Source organism: Notamacropus eugenii, chromosome 1 (assembly GCF_028372415.1).
Source record: "Notamacropus eugenii isolate mMacEug1 chromosome 1, mMacEug1.pri_v2, whole genome shotgun sequence".
NCBI classification, from domain to species: Eukaryota; Metazoa; Chordata; class Mammalia; order Diprotodontia; family Macropodidae; genus Notamacropus; species Notamacropus eugenii.
The window spans coordinates 501,389,087-501,407,269 of NC_092872.1; the positions used below are offsets into that span (position 1 = coordinate 501,389,087).

The following is an 18,183-nucleotide window of genomic DNA, read 5'->3' on the forward strand; positions in this document are numbered from 1 at the left end:
GCATAAATTGGATACACATTGTCTATGGAGACATAGAGTACTAGCATTTTAGGCAAGAAGCAGCTTCTAGAAGCAAGAAATATGGCCATAGGAAAGAGAGATGACTATGGATTGAAGAGGGAATGAAATGTTATTTTGAAAGTTGAGCTGCAGAGAGATGAGATCACTTGCTTGTTGTAAGGAAACTGTCAGAACTAGATTATACCGCAGAAGATTGATTCTGAGGATGGCAAAATTGGATATTGCCACCTACCAAAGAGTCAAGAAACTCAACCAATGTGTCTTAGTCACAGGGGAACTCTAATGCAGATAATTAGGGAAGGACTGAAATACAGAGACAACTCCTTCCCAATCCAGTGATCTTGTTACAGTGGCCCTAGGTGAATAGTGGGTAGCCATAGAGAACTATGATAATCAACTTGAACCATCTGTAAACTTTGGATTAGGACTACTGGCCAATATGAAGTGTTTGTAGGAAACTGTAATACTTGAGCCATACATAAATTTTGGATTATAACTGTAGGTCAGCAGATATTAATAGCCATCCAAAAAGCTCAAGAGAATATAGAAGGAGTTCAAGGATTACTTGACTTGTGAACATACCTATGATGACTCAGGAAAAATGGGAAACACCCTGTACTTCTGGGAGTGTTAGTTACTTTGACTACATTTGTCCCTTTTGTGTATTTCCCATTGTCATTGTATTCTTAAATTTATGCTCATTATTCCCAGTTGTAGAAGAATGTGCCCCAGATTTATTGGGGGGGGAATGTTTTGTAAAAATATTTTTCCCTTTGTCATTTTAACAAATGTAAACTATATTAAACTTTCCATTCTAATCAGGTAGTGAATTTCATTATGAATGTTACATTTTAGGACGGGAAAATTGAAGCAGAAGATTTTACCAGCAGGTTATACCGAGAACTTAATTCTTCACCTCAACCTTACCTCGTGCCTTTCCTGAAGGTAATTTATACATCCTTAATTCTTTGATTCTTTTTCAGTATTCATGCACTTGTGCAAAGAAGCTGCTTGGTATTTTTTGAGGAACAAAAAGAGTATAGTAGTTCTAAAGCTGTGTGTGTGCTTCTATTGAATTACCTGCCCAGATTTTTGAAAGTCGTTTTAAAATCTAACTCCATGACAAAATTTAAGTATGCTCTTTAAGAAAAGTTTCCCTGAAAATTATTAGAGATCACAATACCATGGAGCAATACACGTTTTGACTAACTTCAGGAAAATAAGGAAACCTGAATTTTTGGATTTGCCAAGTAAATATAACTGTCAGTTGCTTTGTGGACAATTTTAGGCATGAATCCAGGAATTGACTAGAAGAAGAAAAGAAAATTTTTCTTATTCTGGGAGGCAGTCCATTATTTATATTGGGAATTAAGAAGAAATAAAAGACTGTTAGCAATATATTTCTAGAGAGAAATTAGGGGAATATAAGTGGTGCTAGATTTTGTATTTGGGATATTTTTGTTAATAGCAACAAATCAGACATGTAGAAAATATTTTCACAGACTTAATGTTCTTTGTGGGTTTTAGGAGCCATGTAAAAATCTTGGTGAATATGGGAGACATGGTGAGAACAGCTTTAGCTAGAAAAAACGGTTTTCATGTAGAATAGTCAGTGGCCAAACCTTTCTCTTTGACAAATGTTTTTATGTAATGTAGGACTTGATCCTGTGATTTTAATGCAGTTATAACCCTGTTTGAATTCACCAGGAGTTTGAGGGGGAAACTGAAACTTTGAGGTTGATGTTTTACATCCAGAGGGGCGACCCCTCCAACTGTCTTTAAAAATCCTGAAAATCTTAAAAAAAATTTTTTTAAAACTACTATGTGAAATGTGAAATTAATCCCATTTTCTTGCCTATTTCAGAGGAGTTTACCCGCCTTGAGACAGTTAACACCAGATTCGGCAGCTTTTATTCAGCAGAGTCAGCAACAGCAGCCCACGACGCAGGCAACAACTGCCCTGACAGCAGTGGTACTGAGCAGCTCAGTTCAGCGCACGGCAGGGAAGACTGCGGCCACCGTCACAAGCACTCTTCAGCCGCCGGTCATCAGCCTGACACAGCCCACACCTGTCAGCGTTAGCAAACAGGGACAGCCTACACCTCTGGTATGGAAAGGGAAGCACATCTTCTATTAATTCACAGCTGGCAGAGTGTAATATTGCCTTTCACTCTTTTAAATCAAGCGTTTAGCTCAGCAGAAACCTTTTCATGAACATTCAAAGAAAAGTCCTGCTAGGAAGAAAATCACCTATTATTTTAAATACTTAAAATGTACATTAAGAGATTAAAGCCCTATAATTTTCTGTTTTATTTCCTGGTAAAAAGAAATAAGCATAAGCAAATTTCCCTTTAACCATTGACATATTCACATCATTAGTATATATTATTGGTTTAAATGAATAACAAATACTTTAATGAGTCTTCAGTTTGCTACTGTCTTTGAGGTATATTTTTGGTCAAATTTTCTAAGAAGTTTTCTATCTTTTGAGAGAAAAATACCACGAATAATAGTTCTGTTAGTGGACTGTCACTTATCATTAACCTCATTACATGTAAGAAAATTTTGAAGGGGCCTATATGTACATAAACATATGCATGTATAATATACACTTATATGTGTATATGTGAATGTGTATATTGCACAGACCTATACACACACAAGTGTGTGTAAAAATAAAATCTGGTTGGTACCGATTTCACCATTCTATTTATATTAGTAATATAGCATAGTAACTTAAGATGTACAGTGTGCTCTCCCTATAACAATCCTGTAAAGTAGGGACATTTTATAAATGTGGAAACTGAGGCACATAGTGGTTAAGAGAGTTATTTGAGGTCATCTAACTGCTATCAGAGTGGGGATTTAAACCGAGTCTTCCTGACTCAGTCCAGTGCTCTCTCCATTGTACTACCTTCCACATGAACACTTAAATTTATATAGATTTGAAAGGTTGCTGAAATTTTCAAGTATTCTTTTTCCACTGCAGTGTCTGCCTCTTATCTCCCCTTCAACCTCTCAGCCTTTCTGTTACATCATATTGCCTCTTCATAACTTTTAAAAAAAGAATCAGTGTAAGGTATCAAATGTTAGGAGTTTATTGAAGAGAAAATGTATGTTGCAATTCAAACTAAACTGAAGTAGGTAATAAGATTTCAAATTAAGCTGTTTTTGCTTAATTTTGATTTGTTTGGGACACTTAACAATACAATGGTAATTAGGAATGATTTTAAAAAATAAACACTTAATAAATCTTTACTGATTGCTTGTTATATTCAGGTCACTGGGATGAACATAGAAATGAAAGGGACACAGTCCCTGTCCTCAAATAGCTTAGAATTTAGTAGGGAACATAAGAACACAAATCATCATAGTAAAATACAGAGTGGGGTAAGCTGTGTATAAGAAGTACAAGCACAGGTCTATGGAATTTCAGAGCAAGAAAAGGCCACATGTAAAATTCTTGTGAACCAGGATTATTTCTTTGTATTTGTATCCCAAGTGGCCAGCACAACGTCTAGCACGTAGTACACATTTAGAGAATTTCTTAGAAATGACATTTGAATTGGGTATTCAAGGATGGGTAGGACTGGGGCAGGCAGAAATGAGGAAGAAGACATTCAAGGCAAAGAGAACAGAAAAGGGATGGAGGTAGGAAAGTTTAGGAAATGGTTGTGGAGTGTCCAGTTGTTAAGTTTGGCTCACAGTTAGGATCTTCATGAGTGATCAAAAGCAGTAGACTTAGAGTCACTTCCTACCTCTTATACTAATTAACTATGGGACTTTGGACAAGCCACCTAACCTTGCTGTTTGGATTTCTTTAGTTGTAAAGTGGGGATAGTACTTTACAAATTCACAGGGTTCTTTTGAGCTATTTACAAAATGCTATATAAATGTAAAGATATGAAGTGCTATTATTATTAGTTTTATGGGGGTGAATAGGTAAATTTGTACCAGATTTTAAAGAGCCTTGAATGCCAGGCTGAATGGTTTGGAGATATACAATAAAATTTTGAACTGACTTATTAGTGATTAATTTTACTATGATCAAGACAGAAAGATTAATTTGTATTAATCAGTCCCATTTTGACGCAAAAGACAAAATCTAAACAAGTATGCAAAGCTTATTTTCCTAAAACAATTTAGCAAAATAGGGAGGAAAAAAAGGGAAATTGTTACATGCATCCTCACAGTAATTTGCGATTTGTCAAAGTAAAGGAAGGCTGTATTCTTTAATTTTGACAAATATACACAAATACTGTTGTTTATATTTGACCTCGGTTTTATTGCTGTTTAATGTTATTTTCATTTATATAACTACAGTCAGCATGTATGCATTTCTTTGGCTCTACTTCATTCTGTATCACTTCATATGAATCTTCTGTTTCTATGAATTTTTAATGTTCATAATTTCTTATGGTAAACAATATTCTGTACATTTTCCTACTAGCTTGTTTGTTATTCCTCAATCACTAGGTGCATAGTTTGTTTCCAACTTTTTGCTATTGCAAATAGAGTTGCTATGAATATTTTTGAACAACTGTATCTTTAATAGCTTTGAACAGCTTCATAACTTTTTCCTTATTCTTAGACCAATTCACAACCCTAACAGCTAATGAATTAGCACGCCTGTTTTCTCATGCCCCATCAGTACTGAATTTTTCTATCTTTCATTATCCTTGTCACTGTGATGATGGGGCTAAGAGCATAAATCGGAATTGTTTTAATCTGCATTTGAATGAGTGTGTGTTTCTCTGATAATTAACAACTTTGAATATTTTTTAAAATGGCAGTTACCTGGTAGTATTTTTTAAACTGGTTTTTCGTGTCTTTGACCCTTATTTATTGGGTATTGGCTCTTAAATATTTGTATTAATTCCTTGAAGATTTTGCATGTCAGGAAAGCTTGTCACAGGAACTTAATGCATTTCTCTCCCCCTCCTGGATTTATTTAAATAACCTTTGAAAATAGAAATGTAAATTATTACTTTTTTTGTTCAAAAATTTTATTTTTTTAAAATTATTTTATTTGTTTTCAGTGTTCTACAATCACTTCCATATATCTTAGATTTTTTTCCCCTCCCTCCCTACTCCCTCACTGAGACAGTATACACTTTTATATAGGTCCTACACATACATTCCTATTAAATACATTTTCACCTTAGTCACGTAGCATAGAAGAATTAAAATGAATGGGAGAAATCATAAAACAAAACAAAACATAATACAAAAGAAAATGGTTTGCTTCATTCTGTGATCAAATTCCATAGTTCTTTCTCTGGATGTGGAAGGCATTTTGCCTCAAGAGACCATTGAGAATTTTTTAAGTCCTTTCATTGCAATGAAGTACTAAGTCTACCAGAGAAAATCCTCGCACACTGTGGTTGTTGCTGTGTACAAAATTCTCCTGGTTTTGCTTCCTTCAGGTTCAGTTCATGTAAGTCTTTCCAGGCCTCTCTGAAGTCTAGAAGTGTATATTATTAATACAATTGCTAATTATACTTCCCTGTACCTGACTTTTTATTATGCTTATATAATAAAAATTCAGGTACACATGTACCATGTGTATGTATGTATTTAAGTATAGATGTATGTGTGCATATATATTCACATGCATATATTATTTTTCTAGAATTTAAAGAATCAAACATTTTGATAATATAAATGAATAGGACACTATAGATTGGGAAGCGTAGCATTAGCATTATGGGAACATATTTAGTACTCTTTGGCCTTTTTCCACTAGGTTATTCAACAACCACAGAAACCAGGGGCATTGATAAGACCTCCACAGGTAACATTGACACAAACTCCTATGGTAGCATTGCGACAGCCACACAATCGTATCATGCTCACCACTCCTCAGCAAATTCAACTAAATCAGCTTCAAACAGGTAAGGCTACTTACTTTTGTTCACTTGTTGGGTTTTTTGTTTGTTTGTTTTTTTAACGTGGCAGTCAGAGTTAAGTGACTTGCCCAGCATCATACAGCTAGTTAAGTGTGAAGTATCTGAGGCCAGATTTGAACTCAGGTCCTCCTGACTCCAGGGTCAGTGCTCTCTATCCACTTCACCACCTAGCTGCCCCTTGATTAGTTGTTAAAGACACCTTAGTCATCAGTATCCCTTAGAAGCTAAGAAAGGTATGTTTCAGAATCAGTAACCAGTCTGACTCTTTAAAGTTCTTCGTTTAATTTCTAAGCTTTTCTAAGTTCTTTGTTAATTACCTGTGTAGTTAAGGTAGTAGAAATTAGGAAGATGTTGGGCAGTTCTTCTGGCTACCAGCATAAATTAAGCATTCTTTGAAACATATCTTAAACTAGTCATTATTAATCTCTAGTATTTCAATTTTTTGATTGATTTGTAGTAATAGATTGTACCCCCTCCACAACTTTTCGTATCATATAGTTTTTATCCATACTTTTCTATAAAACCTCAGGAGAGCACCTAGCTAACACACTGAAGATCTTTCTCTGAGTTAAAAAAATTTTTTTGGTGGTAACAATGAAACACGTGGTTTATTTTTAATTATGCTTCTCTCTTGTTCTGTGACCAACCTACCTTCTCTATTTTCTTGATACATCTTCTTGTGCACAAGTCCTCATTGATAATATTCAGTAGCATACATCTCTTTATTGTCCTTTGGCTATCAGCTGTTTAGACTCTTTTGAGATGGTGGTGTTCCATTATTCGTAGCCATGTAGCATTCCTGGGGCAGTATTACTATTAAAAAATAGATGGTAATTTCTCTCTTTTCTCTTCCTTCTTATATTCTCTCTTTTTATATTTAACCCACTGTACATGTATGTGCCCATCCATAAAATATATACTGATGGATTAAATGAGCTGTCCACCTGACAGCATTTTATAGTCTGAACAATGTGTGTTTTTCATCCATTTTTATTTTTATAGTATAAATGATTAGACTGAACTCTTTTGTACAGTTCTGAATTTTATTCTGATCTTCTGAGGCACAGTAAAATTGGTACTCTTGGAAATAATATATAATTTTTTAAAGAGGAAAAAAATTAGTACGTTCTAGGCGTGTTCCTACATAACCGCTTGAGAAGAAAATGTTCATTTTTTGTTGAGGCTTGTAATCCTAAAGTGTAGTAAAACAAATCTTAGTAGTCTAACTTTTTTTTGGTTACTGTTGACTTATATATGCAAGCTCAAAATAAGTGACACATGATAAAAATTTCAGGTTGTTTTCAGTATACTTGTTTTGTTTCCGTAGTTCCTGTGGTCAAACCTGCTGTATTACCTGGCACCAAAGCTCTTTCTACTGTTTCGGCACAAGCAGCTGCTGCACAAAAAAATAAACTTAAAGAACCTGGAGGTGGTTCTTTCAGGTACAGATTATACTTTGTCACTTGCACTTTTAAAGAAGCAGACAGACTTTAAAAGCATCACTTATTAGTATTCTTAATCTTTGGTTTTGATAGATCTTGTCAGATCAACGTGATTAATCAATTAACAAGCATTCATGAAGCACTGCTTGTATGTTAGATACTGGGCTAAATCCTGGGGATCCAAAGACAAAAAATAAAACATTCCCTGTTCTTCAGAACTCTGGGCACTAATAGCAGATGAACACAGGGTCCTCAGAAGCTCTGAAGTTCTCCAAAGTGTGGCTTTTCCACCTTTCAGCATCCATTTCTAAAGAGTCTTAAATTGGGTGATCCATGTTTTTCAAGGTCGGAATAGACTCGGTAGGCATCATGATAAAGGAAGGTGGGACTCTTGAGATATGAATGCTTAATGATAGCTTTTTTTTTTTTAATTACATGAAGCTATTGGAATATGTATACATTTTTAACTTTTTTTTTTTTTTAGGCACTTAGAAGGTAAATGCAAGCTTTCAGAAAATTTCCATAAAAACCAAAACAGAACAAAAACCTCAAAGCAAAGAATAGAAAATTTATATAGCCTCCTCAGGCCCAGTGCCTGCCTTCTAAAGAAAGGAGATCCTAATTCTTTCTTTAAAAAAATGATTATCATTTAAAAAATAAGAAAAAAGTGTCTCCTTTGAATTTTAGAATATAGGGCATATTTATAGTGATTAAGGTCTTTCAAGGAATAAGGAGAAGAGATTATATTTGGAGTACATGATAGTTTGCCTTTTTATTTTTTTAAAGTTTCATTATAATTTGTATTTTTTCAGAGGAACTCTGTTTCCACTTCATCACTGTCTTCCCCCAGCAAAAACAAAAACCTTTTGGAAAAAAATCTGTGTGTGCTTTCCCCTATAAATCCCCAGTGCAGGTGTGGTGATCTTTTCTCTTTTTTCCTCAGGGATGATGATGACATTAATGATGTTGCATCAATGGCAGGAGTGAACTTATCAGAGGAGAGTGCAAGGATATTGGCGACAAATTCTGAATTAGTGGGCACATTAACAAGATCCTGTAAAGATGAAACCTTTCTCCTTTCAGCACCTTTACAAAGAAGGATATTAGAAATAGGTATGTTGATATTCAAAAGAATTGAATTAGTATTACATAAAATGGTCTTCATATAAATGAATCTGTGTATGTTTGATACATTGCTTGGCTTGTGTGTTTCATAGTGATCATTTTCCCATGTTGGAAAGTTTGCATTTTTTTTTTTTTTACCTTCTGTGAGTTTAGAATACTTTTATCCATATTTAGTACAACAAAACTTGAGTGATTGGGGGAGAAAGTCTGAAAAAAACAAACAGGTCATGGAGTGAGGATTTAAACCATTATGGAAACTCTGACAGCGTAAACTTTGACCCTAGGTAAAAAGCATGGAATAACAGAACTGCATCCTGACGTAGTAAGTTACGTGTCACATGCAACACAGCAAAGGCTACAAAACCTCGTAGAAAAAGTATCAGAAACTGCCCAACAGAAGAATCTTTCTTATAAGGTAATGACAGTTTATTTTATTAACAGTGGAGTTAAGGTGGGTGTAGACAATAGGCTGGCTCTGCTACAGCGGCTTTGTAGAAACATTTTCAATATAAAGGGGTTGAGGTAACTCAGGTACCATTTATATCTCTTTTGAGAATATTTTGAGTTTTTCACAATAATTAGCTTTCAAGGAAATGTTTATTCCTTTCGTTCATGGTGTTCTAAGTTTCTGAAAGAGACATGGAGAAATGAATAACAGTTATATAGTGGGCTAAGGAAGATTATCAACACATGACTGCTTTGGAAATTAGAGGATCATTTTGTACTATTAGTATCTTTTCAAAATAGTCACATCAGTTTAGTCACCACACAGGACAAAAGATTATATCCAAGGGCTTGACATATTGAGATGATTGGCTAGACACAGGGACACCTGTATAGCTGTTACATTTTCCTTTTTTTGCACACACACATACTTTTTATCTTATTGCTTCCTTCTATATGCCTTTCCCTGACTTGTGGAGAATTGGAAGAGATTACCATGATGCCTAGCTTCATCTACTCATTGAACCAAAATATCACCTACATTGAAAAATCTAAATTTGAGCAGCATAAAAACTCTTAAAACATCAAAACATAACTTTGCATCAGAAATTATATGAATTATCATTTTACATTGTGAACTCTAGTTAATATTCACATAGTAAGCATTCATATTTTATTTTTATTAGTTTAGTTTTATAAAGAAGAAGGATTCTCAGATGGTGATATTCAGTTTTTATTTTCTATTAGATATTACTTTCTTGATATTTAAATATTAGACTTAAAAGTCATATCCTAGTGAGATTAGAGAACAGGTCATATTTCCTTTGATGACTAAAAATGAACTCTAGAAAAAGGTCATGGAAGGGAATTAGTATTAGTCATGTAGAGGCTTTTTCAGATGTATGTTATATTTTCAAACTTGTGGTGAGCAGTACTTTTGCTTTTCTTCTAGGATGATGAAAGATATGAACAGGCAAGTGATGTCCGGGCACAGCTCAAATTCTTTGAACAGCTCGATCAAATTGAAAAACAGAGGAAAGATGAACAAGAGAGAGAAATTTTAATGCGAGCGGCAAAGGCAAGTGCTTGACTTTTAGATGCAATGGGATTTATAGAACCAAAAAAATGAAATGGTTCTGCTAGCTCTCCCTGTATGGGTCATTCATTTCTCCTTCATAAGAGTCAATGTAAAGTTCTCTTTACTGACTTTGGAAGCAGAGGGCTCAGTTTCAAATTGTGCCTCTTTTATATATGAACTAAATGACCAGCTAGGTATGTTTCATTTGAAAAGTTTCCACTGAGGAATTGGGGAACCCTAAGAATTCTATCCCCAAGAATAGTGGCTTAAATTTAATGTTTCTTGAGTTTTTCAAGGTTCTAATGTTGGATTATCAAAAAAAAAAAAAGGTACTATATAAAATTCTATAAGCAAATGGTAAGATCAGAGCTACATTGTGAATCACAGTTTTTCCCTTTCTTCACTCCTAGAATAAAACAAAAAATAAACCTACAAAATGGTCACCCTTGGCCAGGACAAGATTCTGAATTTGGGTTTTATCCTACAATTTATTTATCTTTAAAGTGTTAATTTGTGTATCATTATCAGTGTCACTTAATTGCTTACTTGGTCTAGGATGCTTTTCTAATTCCATAGAAGACTTGATTCAGTTGTTAAGCAGTTTTTGTGCTAAAGGTTGCATTTTTGGCCTAGAAAAAAGTGAGAATTTATACATTTTATATATGCAATATATACAATATATACATATTTATACAATTTATACATTTATATACAATTTATACACATTTAGTTACTTTGGATTCTGCGCGATTTAAATCATATTCCCAAATTTCATACTAATAGTAAAAGTTTGCTGTTACATGATTCTAATCCGTCATCACAATTTTGTGCTTAGCTCATAGGACTCTGATTGAATTGTCACAATTGTATTAAATTTCATTAGGCCAAGGATTATGTCTTCTCTTTTGCATCCCTTAGCACCAAATAGTGTTCATTTTTGTTGACTGTTTTCAGAGAGGCTTCTTTCCCCCTCTAACTTGCAGCCTTAAAATTCTAACTTGATACTTTAAAAAGTCCTTGAATCTAGAAATTAGGGTCATTTGACACACTTGTGAAGTGCATGTTGGTTCCATTGGCAGTAGTGTTATGATGAGAAATATAAAGGAAGAAAATATGAGCTTTGAAAATGGAAAAGTTTTGGTTACCACTTAATTTCTTGTTTTCCTCCCTTTTCCCTTTTTATTCTTTCAAAATACAGTCTCGATCTAGGCAAGAAGATCCAGAACAACTTAGATTGAAACAGAAGGCAAAGGAGGTATGTTTTGTTATTATATTTTTTGTATTGCATTTTTATGTAACATGTATAATAAATAATTACAGTTAACATTTTCTTTTGCTTTTTCAAAAACAGATGCAGCAACAAGAGCTAGCACAGATGAGGCAAAGGGATGCCAACTTAACGGCATTAGCAGCAATTGGTCCTAGGAAGAAAAGGAAAGTGGATTCTCCGGGACCTGGATCAGGGACAGAGGTATGGTAGAGTTATAGAATTTTAGAGCTGACAAGAACTTTAGAGGTCATCTATCAAAAAGTTCATTTCTTGTATTCAGATTATATAAACAATTTCACTTTGCCAAGATGTTTGGTGACTGCAGGTTAGGATAGGGGGATAAGATTAATTTTAAGCCATGTAAATAAGAGTTGAAAAGGAAGTGGCATGAAAATATATTAAAAAATTATTAGAAACTTAAGCTTGAATATCAGTAAAAACAACTAAATTTTTTAGTTAATGGAGCTAATTTGTCAGTTTTAGTTGTATAAAGTAGTATATTTTTAGTCCTTCTCTTTAAGTCCCTAGTAGAATTCTTGTCCATTCATTGTTATTCATTTTTGCTAGTTAATGTACATTTCATTCTTCTAGTTTTCTTTTCACTTTGAATTATATTGTAAATGTTTTTCTAGATTTCTTTGTATTCCTCATACTTGTAAGTCTTAATAGCAGTATAAATGTTCCATTACATGAATGCATCCTGATTTAACCATTTTCTTGTTACTAAGTGGTTAGAGTATGAAATTCTTTAAACAGATTTTTTTGGTTTCTTTTTGATAACATTTTAGGGATGTATTTGCAATCATTAAATTATTGGGTCAAAGAGATGATTGTTTTTTTAAATTTTACTATGTACTACCAGATTGTTCTCCAAAAAGATTAAAAAGCTTTGAATTTACACCAGCAGTGAATGAATGTACCTTTTTCTCTACAACCTCAGTATCATCAAATTATATTTCATTTAATTCTCTTTGTGTGTGTGCCAATTTAATATGTATGAGTGATACCTCAGGATACCACTTGCATTTTTTGACTGAAAAATTTTCTAGTAATATATTAACAACTTAGGTGGAAATTTCAGTTGAAGTTTTTTTTCCAGTTTGATTTTATGACCTATATTGCTCATTTCTTTTTTTCTGTGTTAATAATCTAGCCCAAACTATTATTCATATACTTTAACGTTACTGGAAATTGAAACAAAAATTCATGTTCCAGTTGCTTGAAAAAGTATTAACTTTCAAATCTAGATGGAACAACTAAGATTGCCTATAATTTTTGGATCACTTTAGAACTTCACAAGTTTCCCCAAATAAATAATTTACATTAATATCTCTTAGAACATTTGATATGATAATGATACCATACACTGATGGCTGCTTTGGTGTACAGGTCACTTACACTTACCCCTCTTAAGATAATATTTGATTTGATCTTCTTAAGATAATAAATATGTCCTAATTTGAAAGTGTTATTACTGTACTTTTGTTATCAGTTTATATCTGAACATGCTTTGGGTCTAGGTTATGAGAAGAATATAAAAGAGGACATTTTTCCTCTATTCTTTAGATTTTTATTAGGTTGATGTGGGTAGTCTTTCAAGCAATAGAGGTCATAATCCTAACTTGTCTTCTCATTTCCTATGACTTCTGTACGTGTTCTCTGAGAGGGCGTATCACACTATGCTGGAGGCCTTTCTTTAGTTCTTTCAATATGATATGCCTACCCAGTGTAGTATGTAACATGTCCATTTTGTTTTCTGTTGCTCACACTACATAATCAGCCTGACCTTTTTTGGTTATATGTCATCCTTAGAGATTTGCTGTACCTTGTTTATGCACACCATGTGTTTTCCGTAGCTCTTGGATGACCTGCAATTTTGGTTCTTCTGATATTGCAGTGTTATCTAGGTAGCCATGTGGTATAGTGGATAGAGTGCTAGACTTGGAGTCAAGAAGATCTGAGTACAAATACCACCTTAGGCATTAATTAGCTGTGGGACCTGGGGCAAGTTACTTAACTTTAGCGTTCTCATTTGTAAAATCCCACCTTTCAGGATTGTAGTGAGGACCAAATGAGCTAATATTTGTAAAGTGCTTTATTAGCCATTGTTATTCATAGTCATAGAGCATTACCCAAAGAATATTTGTGTTCAAATAGGTTTTTGCTTTAGGGAAAAACTTGGCCTCATTAAGGATGATTTTCAATTTTCCAAATGCTTTTCAACTTACTTTTTATTCCTATTCAATTATGAGCCTGGCTCATTGTCCCTCTGTAGTATATGTCCAAGAGACATGTATCCAACTTCCTACCACAGAACAATAGGCATTCTTCATCTGCTCGGTTTTCCTTGTGTAGATTATTAGGCTGAATTTCTCTTTTAGCTTAATAATATGTTTCTAAAGTAAACGTTAGTTAATAAATGGTTGATTTACTTAAATAGTATATTTGAATTTTTTATGGGAGGGTGGGATCTGGTGTATTTGTCCTTTCATTGTTTTAATATGAAAACAAGAATATTATAATGCCTTTGGAAACCTGTCTAATCAAAGTAGATAGCAGTTATATTTCTCTAACAATCAAAAGATGATTTGACACTAATCTTTAGTTTGTGCATTAACGTGTATTCTAATATTCGAGGGAACCATCATTGCTACTGATTTGAGGGACTTGAATCTGTAATTATCATTATGATTTTTATGACCTGTTTCCTTTAGATCACTTCTTTACCTCAACCTTTTCCATTCATTAAGGATTCTTTCAGTCACTAAAGATAAGGCCTTTAACAAATAGGCTTGGTTCTTATGCAGTGGGGAGAAAAGGTCTTCTGACCTATCTGTTCTTGATTTAGATCATTCATCACGCATGTATTGCACATACATTATATGCTAGGAATACAAAGACAAAAATAAATATGTTGTCCCCAAGGAGCTTACATTCTACTGGGGTCAAAATAATTTGTTTTAATGTAATAGCTTTCAAGAACTGAGTCACCATCACACCATGATGAAAGATCATCAGATTGAGATGTGGGTGGATAGTATGAATGAATGAAAGGACGTTTATTAAGCACTTATGAGCTAAGTGCTGAGGGTACAAATAGAGAAAGAAGACAGTCCTTGCTCTCCAAGAGCTCACATGCTAATTGAAAGTGATTGCACATAGGGAGGCTTCAACTGCAGGGGATATGGCAAGGCCCGGGAGTTCTTAGGGTGCATTGCCAGGTTGGGAGAGGAAGAAGGGATATAGTAAATGGAAAATAGTTTATCCCTCTTAGTGTGAGTATGTTGCAAATTATAAATATTAAACACAAGATAGATATGCTTGTACATAGGAATTTATTTTACAATTTTACAATTTAGTAGTCTAATATAAGGGAAAAAAATGAAAACTAGCTAAAAGAATTAAGGTCTGAAGAAATATAGGAAATTTCTTGGTTTGATGTAAAATTAGAGTACATTTTTTAATATTTCAAATTAACATTAAGAATGTAAGCACAGTCTTTAGGAACTGTGTAGTATTATGACTGATCATCAGAAGATACTTTTTGATGTCTTAAAATTACTTAAACTCATTTTAAAATTTTATTGAAACTTTTACTTAACCGTGTGGTTATTTCCCAATCTGTAACCACCCCCTCCTCCCCTTTCCAAATTGCATGCCTGTAACAAAGGAAAAGAGTTATATAAAACTGACCAACAGTAGTCTGTCAGATCCCGTAAACCCACTCCTTCTGTCCTCAACTCTTTTATTTCTTTTAATGGATCTACTTCATTCTCTTTGTTCATTCTGGTTTGAAGTTCTGTTTATTCTACCTAGAAAATATCTTCCTTATGTCCTCCTAGGATAGGCTTTCATTTTCTATTGCCTGGACTTTTGTAGTCTCCTGACTTCTACTATATTTCCCTTCCCACCAACTTCATCCTGTAAATGTTACCTTTTCAATGCATACCTATGAATGGAAATTCAATTCCTCAAAAGCTTTACATTGTTTTCTCTTTTCTTATTGAATAAATTAGGAATTTAGTAGCCTGCAATTAGAAGCTTTTTACATTCTGGCTCTAGCCTGCCTTCTCATCCTTCTCCCACCATTCTTGCTTCATCTCCATGATACCCCAAACTGGATGACTCAGTTTTTTCTGAACAGATTCTGTGTTTGTCTCCATGCCTTTGTTCATGGCATTCTCTTTGCCTCAAATGCGTTTTCCTCGTCTCTACTTATTTAAGTCCTTCTTAGCTTAAATGGTAGATCTTCCATGAAGCCTTCCTTGATCCCTGCAGCTGCAAGTTACCTCTTTCTGCTCCAGCCTTTCCCAACCTTTGTTGCTACTTATTTTATATATTTTGTATATTATATTTGAAAATTCCTCAAGGGGGAAGGGAATAAACATTTATTAAGGCTCTGCTTTGTGTGAGTGCTTTTCAGTTTGTTTTTTCATTTGAGAGTAGGCATCATGCTATTTATCATTACACTTACCCAGTGCCTAGCATATGACTTTACACGTTATTTCTGTTCAGCATATTTATTGAATAGGCATGCTACCAAATTATTGTTTGGGTAATTAAGTAAACTTACAGTTTGCCAAATCTTATCTTTTAAGAACCACTTGATTTTTAACTCATACAAGTAGGCTATTGTAAGCAATCATAATTTGATATTCTTATTCTGTAATTGTCTTGCCATTAGTGCAATGCAGTTTATAAAGGCTGATTAGAAAGTATGGCATATATGGTATTAGATGAAGGTTTATACATGGATCTTTTAGTGTTAAAGGGATATCGAAACCTAATTAGGTAAAAGTCACAATTTTATAGTGTTTTCTTGAAGTAGAAGGATGAGTTAAGAGTGTTTGATAGATGTGGTGACTAGAAATGAGGTGACTCATTTCAGGATTGGCTTTTATATTAGTCAGTACATTTTTATTAAGCACCTGTCTGCTAGGCACTATACTCACTACTAGAGCTACAAAGCAAAATTGTAAACATTTCCTGTTCTTCAGGATTTTATATTCTAATAAAGGAGATATCCTATACACATCTAGATATAGACAAAGTATCTGTACTCTTTTGTAGCTATTCTTGGAAAACCAGAAATGCATGGGAAAACTCATTACCCTTTTTGAGTGCCCACAGTAGCACCAATCAAATAAGCAGCCTGATTTTCCACCAGTAACTTAGAATAATGATTCTATGATATCATTCCCAAAAAAAAAGAATATACTCTTTAGAAACTGGCTTCAGAATTTTATCTTTCCCACAAAGTACTTCTTATTCATGTCTTACAGCTCTGCATTTGATGGATCTCTTAATTTTTCTGACCTCAGTGTCCTTGGTGGCATCTTCCTTAAGAGGCAGACTGGGAAACTTCTCAGATCCTTGTCCCTATTTGCACTATTTTTGAGTTAGCCCCCCACTGGCAGTTTAGAGAGAGAGTGCAATTTCACTTAAGATTCAGTCAAGATATTTTTCACATTCCTTTTTAAAAATTGGTTTCCTACACTATTGATTATATGTATAAAAAGTGAACTTCCCATTCATTGATCAGCTTCAAGTAATGTCAGTGGGACAGGACACTTACGGTGTGCCTCATTTTCACTGAGCATATGTCCCAAGTCCCTTTGTTGAAGCAACATATGCATTCACTTGAACAGAATTTCAGGACTTAGTAGACAGTAATACAGGAGGAATAAGGGTAACAGGAAGAACTTATCATTCTGAACAAATGACCAACAATTCATAGTACCTGAAGTAGAGTTGATATTAATTTGCTTTATTTGAATCTCATTAACTTTTTAGAATTTCAAATTTGTAAAGCATTTAATAACATTCATTACTACTTTCTTCATATGTATTTTGGTTGAGTTTTGCTTTTAGTGTGGTTCATTCTTTCACCAGAGAGTATAGCCTCTCCATCTCTTCGTATTAGATGGTCTCTGCCTCAATCTTTCTATAAATCCTCCTTAGAAGATCTGCTAGATGTGCTGGTGACCTTTCTATAGTTCTTTTAATATTTAGGGTGTGCCCTGTAACCCTTCAACTGTCCTTCTTTTACTTTTTTTTCTCACTTAGCAGGCCAGCAAAGTTCTTGAATATGTCATCAGTAGCAACATGTAGTAGCCTACTTGTACCTACCATATCTTTCCATTGCCCTTTGAACTATCTATCTTTTTAATTCTGAAGTTATGGTGTCTCATGATTCAGCTATATATAACCAGAAGAATATTGTGTTAAAAGAAGTAGACTTTTGGGGAAGGGAGGCAAAATGTTCTCCAAAAAAATTCCAATTAAAGTCACTATCTCAATTTAATACTGTGGCTTACTTAGGTTTTATGAACTCTGCATGCCATCTGCTGGCCATAAGCTTTTACTGCTTTTAAGTACATAGTTTAATAATGAAGCAGTACTTCTTCATATGTCACATTGCCTAGTATACTGCGAATATTCATAATTAATGTTGTCATATTGTCAAATTCAGAAAATTTAGTGTTAAAATCCATTTATTCCAAATATCACATTAGTATTTGAGCCCTACCCAACTATTCTCCATCAACATTCTCTAACTTAAGGGAATATATTAATTTCCTTTGTAAAAGGAGTGAGTTAGATTAAATGACCTCTCAGTTCCATCTGTGCCTGTGTTCCTATATTTCTAAATGTATTCCTGGTTCCATTCCATTCATGTTTTCTTTTCATTATCATATGAGGTCAGTGCACAGGAAGTCAACAGGTATTTACCATGTGCCAGACACTGTGCTACTTGCAAGGGATACAAAGAAAGGCAAAAACACTGGCTCTGCCCTTAAGGAGTTCACATTCTAATGGACACAAGATTCAAAAAGCTGTCTGTACAATCAAAGATCACCAGTGATCTTTGAGCACTGAATAAATTGGAAGTGT

General features: G+C 34.0%; 1 protein-coding gene and 1 long non-coding RNA gene across 2 annotated transcripts in view; one reads left to right on the forward strand and one right to left on the reverse strand.

Moving 5' to 3' along the window:
• The window catches only part of TAF4 (TATA-box binding protein associated factor 4), a 156,330-nt gene that overhangs the window by 132,142 nt on the left and 6,005 nt on the right, over nucleotides 1–18,183 (forward strand). Inside the window, exons 7-15 of the mRNA XM_072633372.1 lie at nucleotides 877–966; nucleotides 1,886–2,128; nucleotides 5,768–5,915; nucleotides 7,258–7,372; nucleotides 8,316–8,485; nucleotides 8,782–8,912; nucleotides 9,894–10,019; nucleotides 11,218–11,274; nucleotides 11,371–11,490. Coding sequence (XP_072489473.1) covers nucleotides 877–966; nucleotides 1,886–2,128; nucleotides 5,768–5,915; nucleotides 7,258–7,372; nucleotides 8,316–8,485; nucleotides 8,782–8,912; nucleotides 9,894–10,019; nucleotides 11,218–11,274; nucleotides 11,371–11,490 — 1,200 coding nt within the window. The remainder of the gene's footprint in view (nucleotides 1–876; nucleotides 967–1,885; nucleotides 2,129–5,767; nucleotides 5,916–7,257; nucleotides 7,373–8,315; nucleotides 8,486–8,781; nucleotides 8,913–9,893; nucleotides 10,020–11,217; nucleotides 11,275–11,370; nucleotides 11,491–18,183) is intronic.
• LOC140519884 (uncharacterized) overlaps nucleotides 8,902–18,183 on the reverse strand; it is a 116,841-nt gene continuing 107,559 nt past the window's right edge. Inside the window, exons 3-4 of the long non-coding RNA XR_011972314.1 lie at nucleotides 10,566–10,648; nucleotides 8,902–9,125 (exon numbers count right to left, since the gene is read on the reverse strand). This is a non-coding gene — a long non-coding RNA (uncharacterized lncRNA). The remainder of the gene's footprint in view (nucleotides 9,126–10,565; nucleotides 10,649–18,183) is intronic.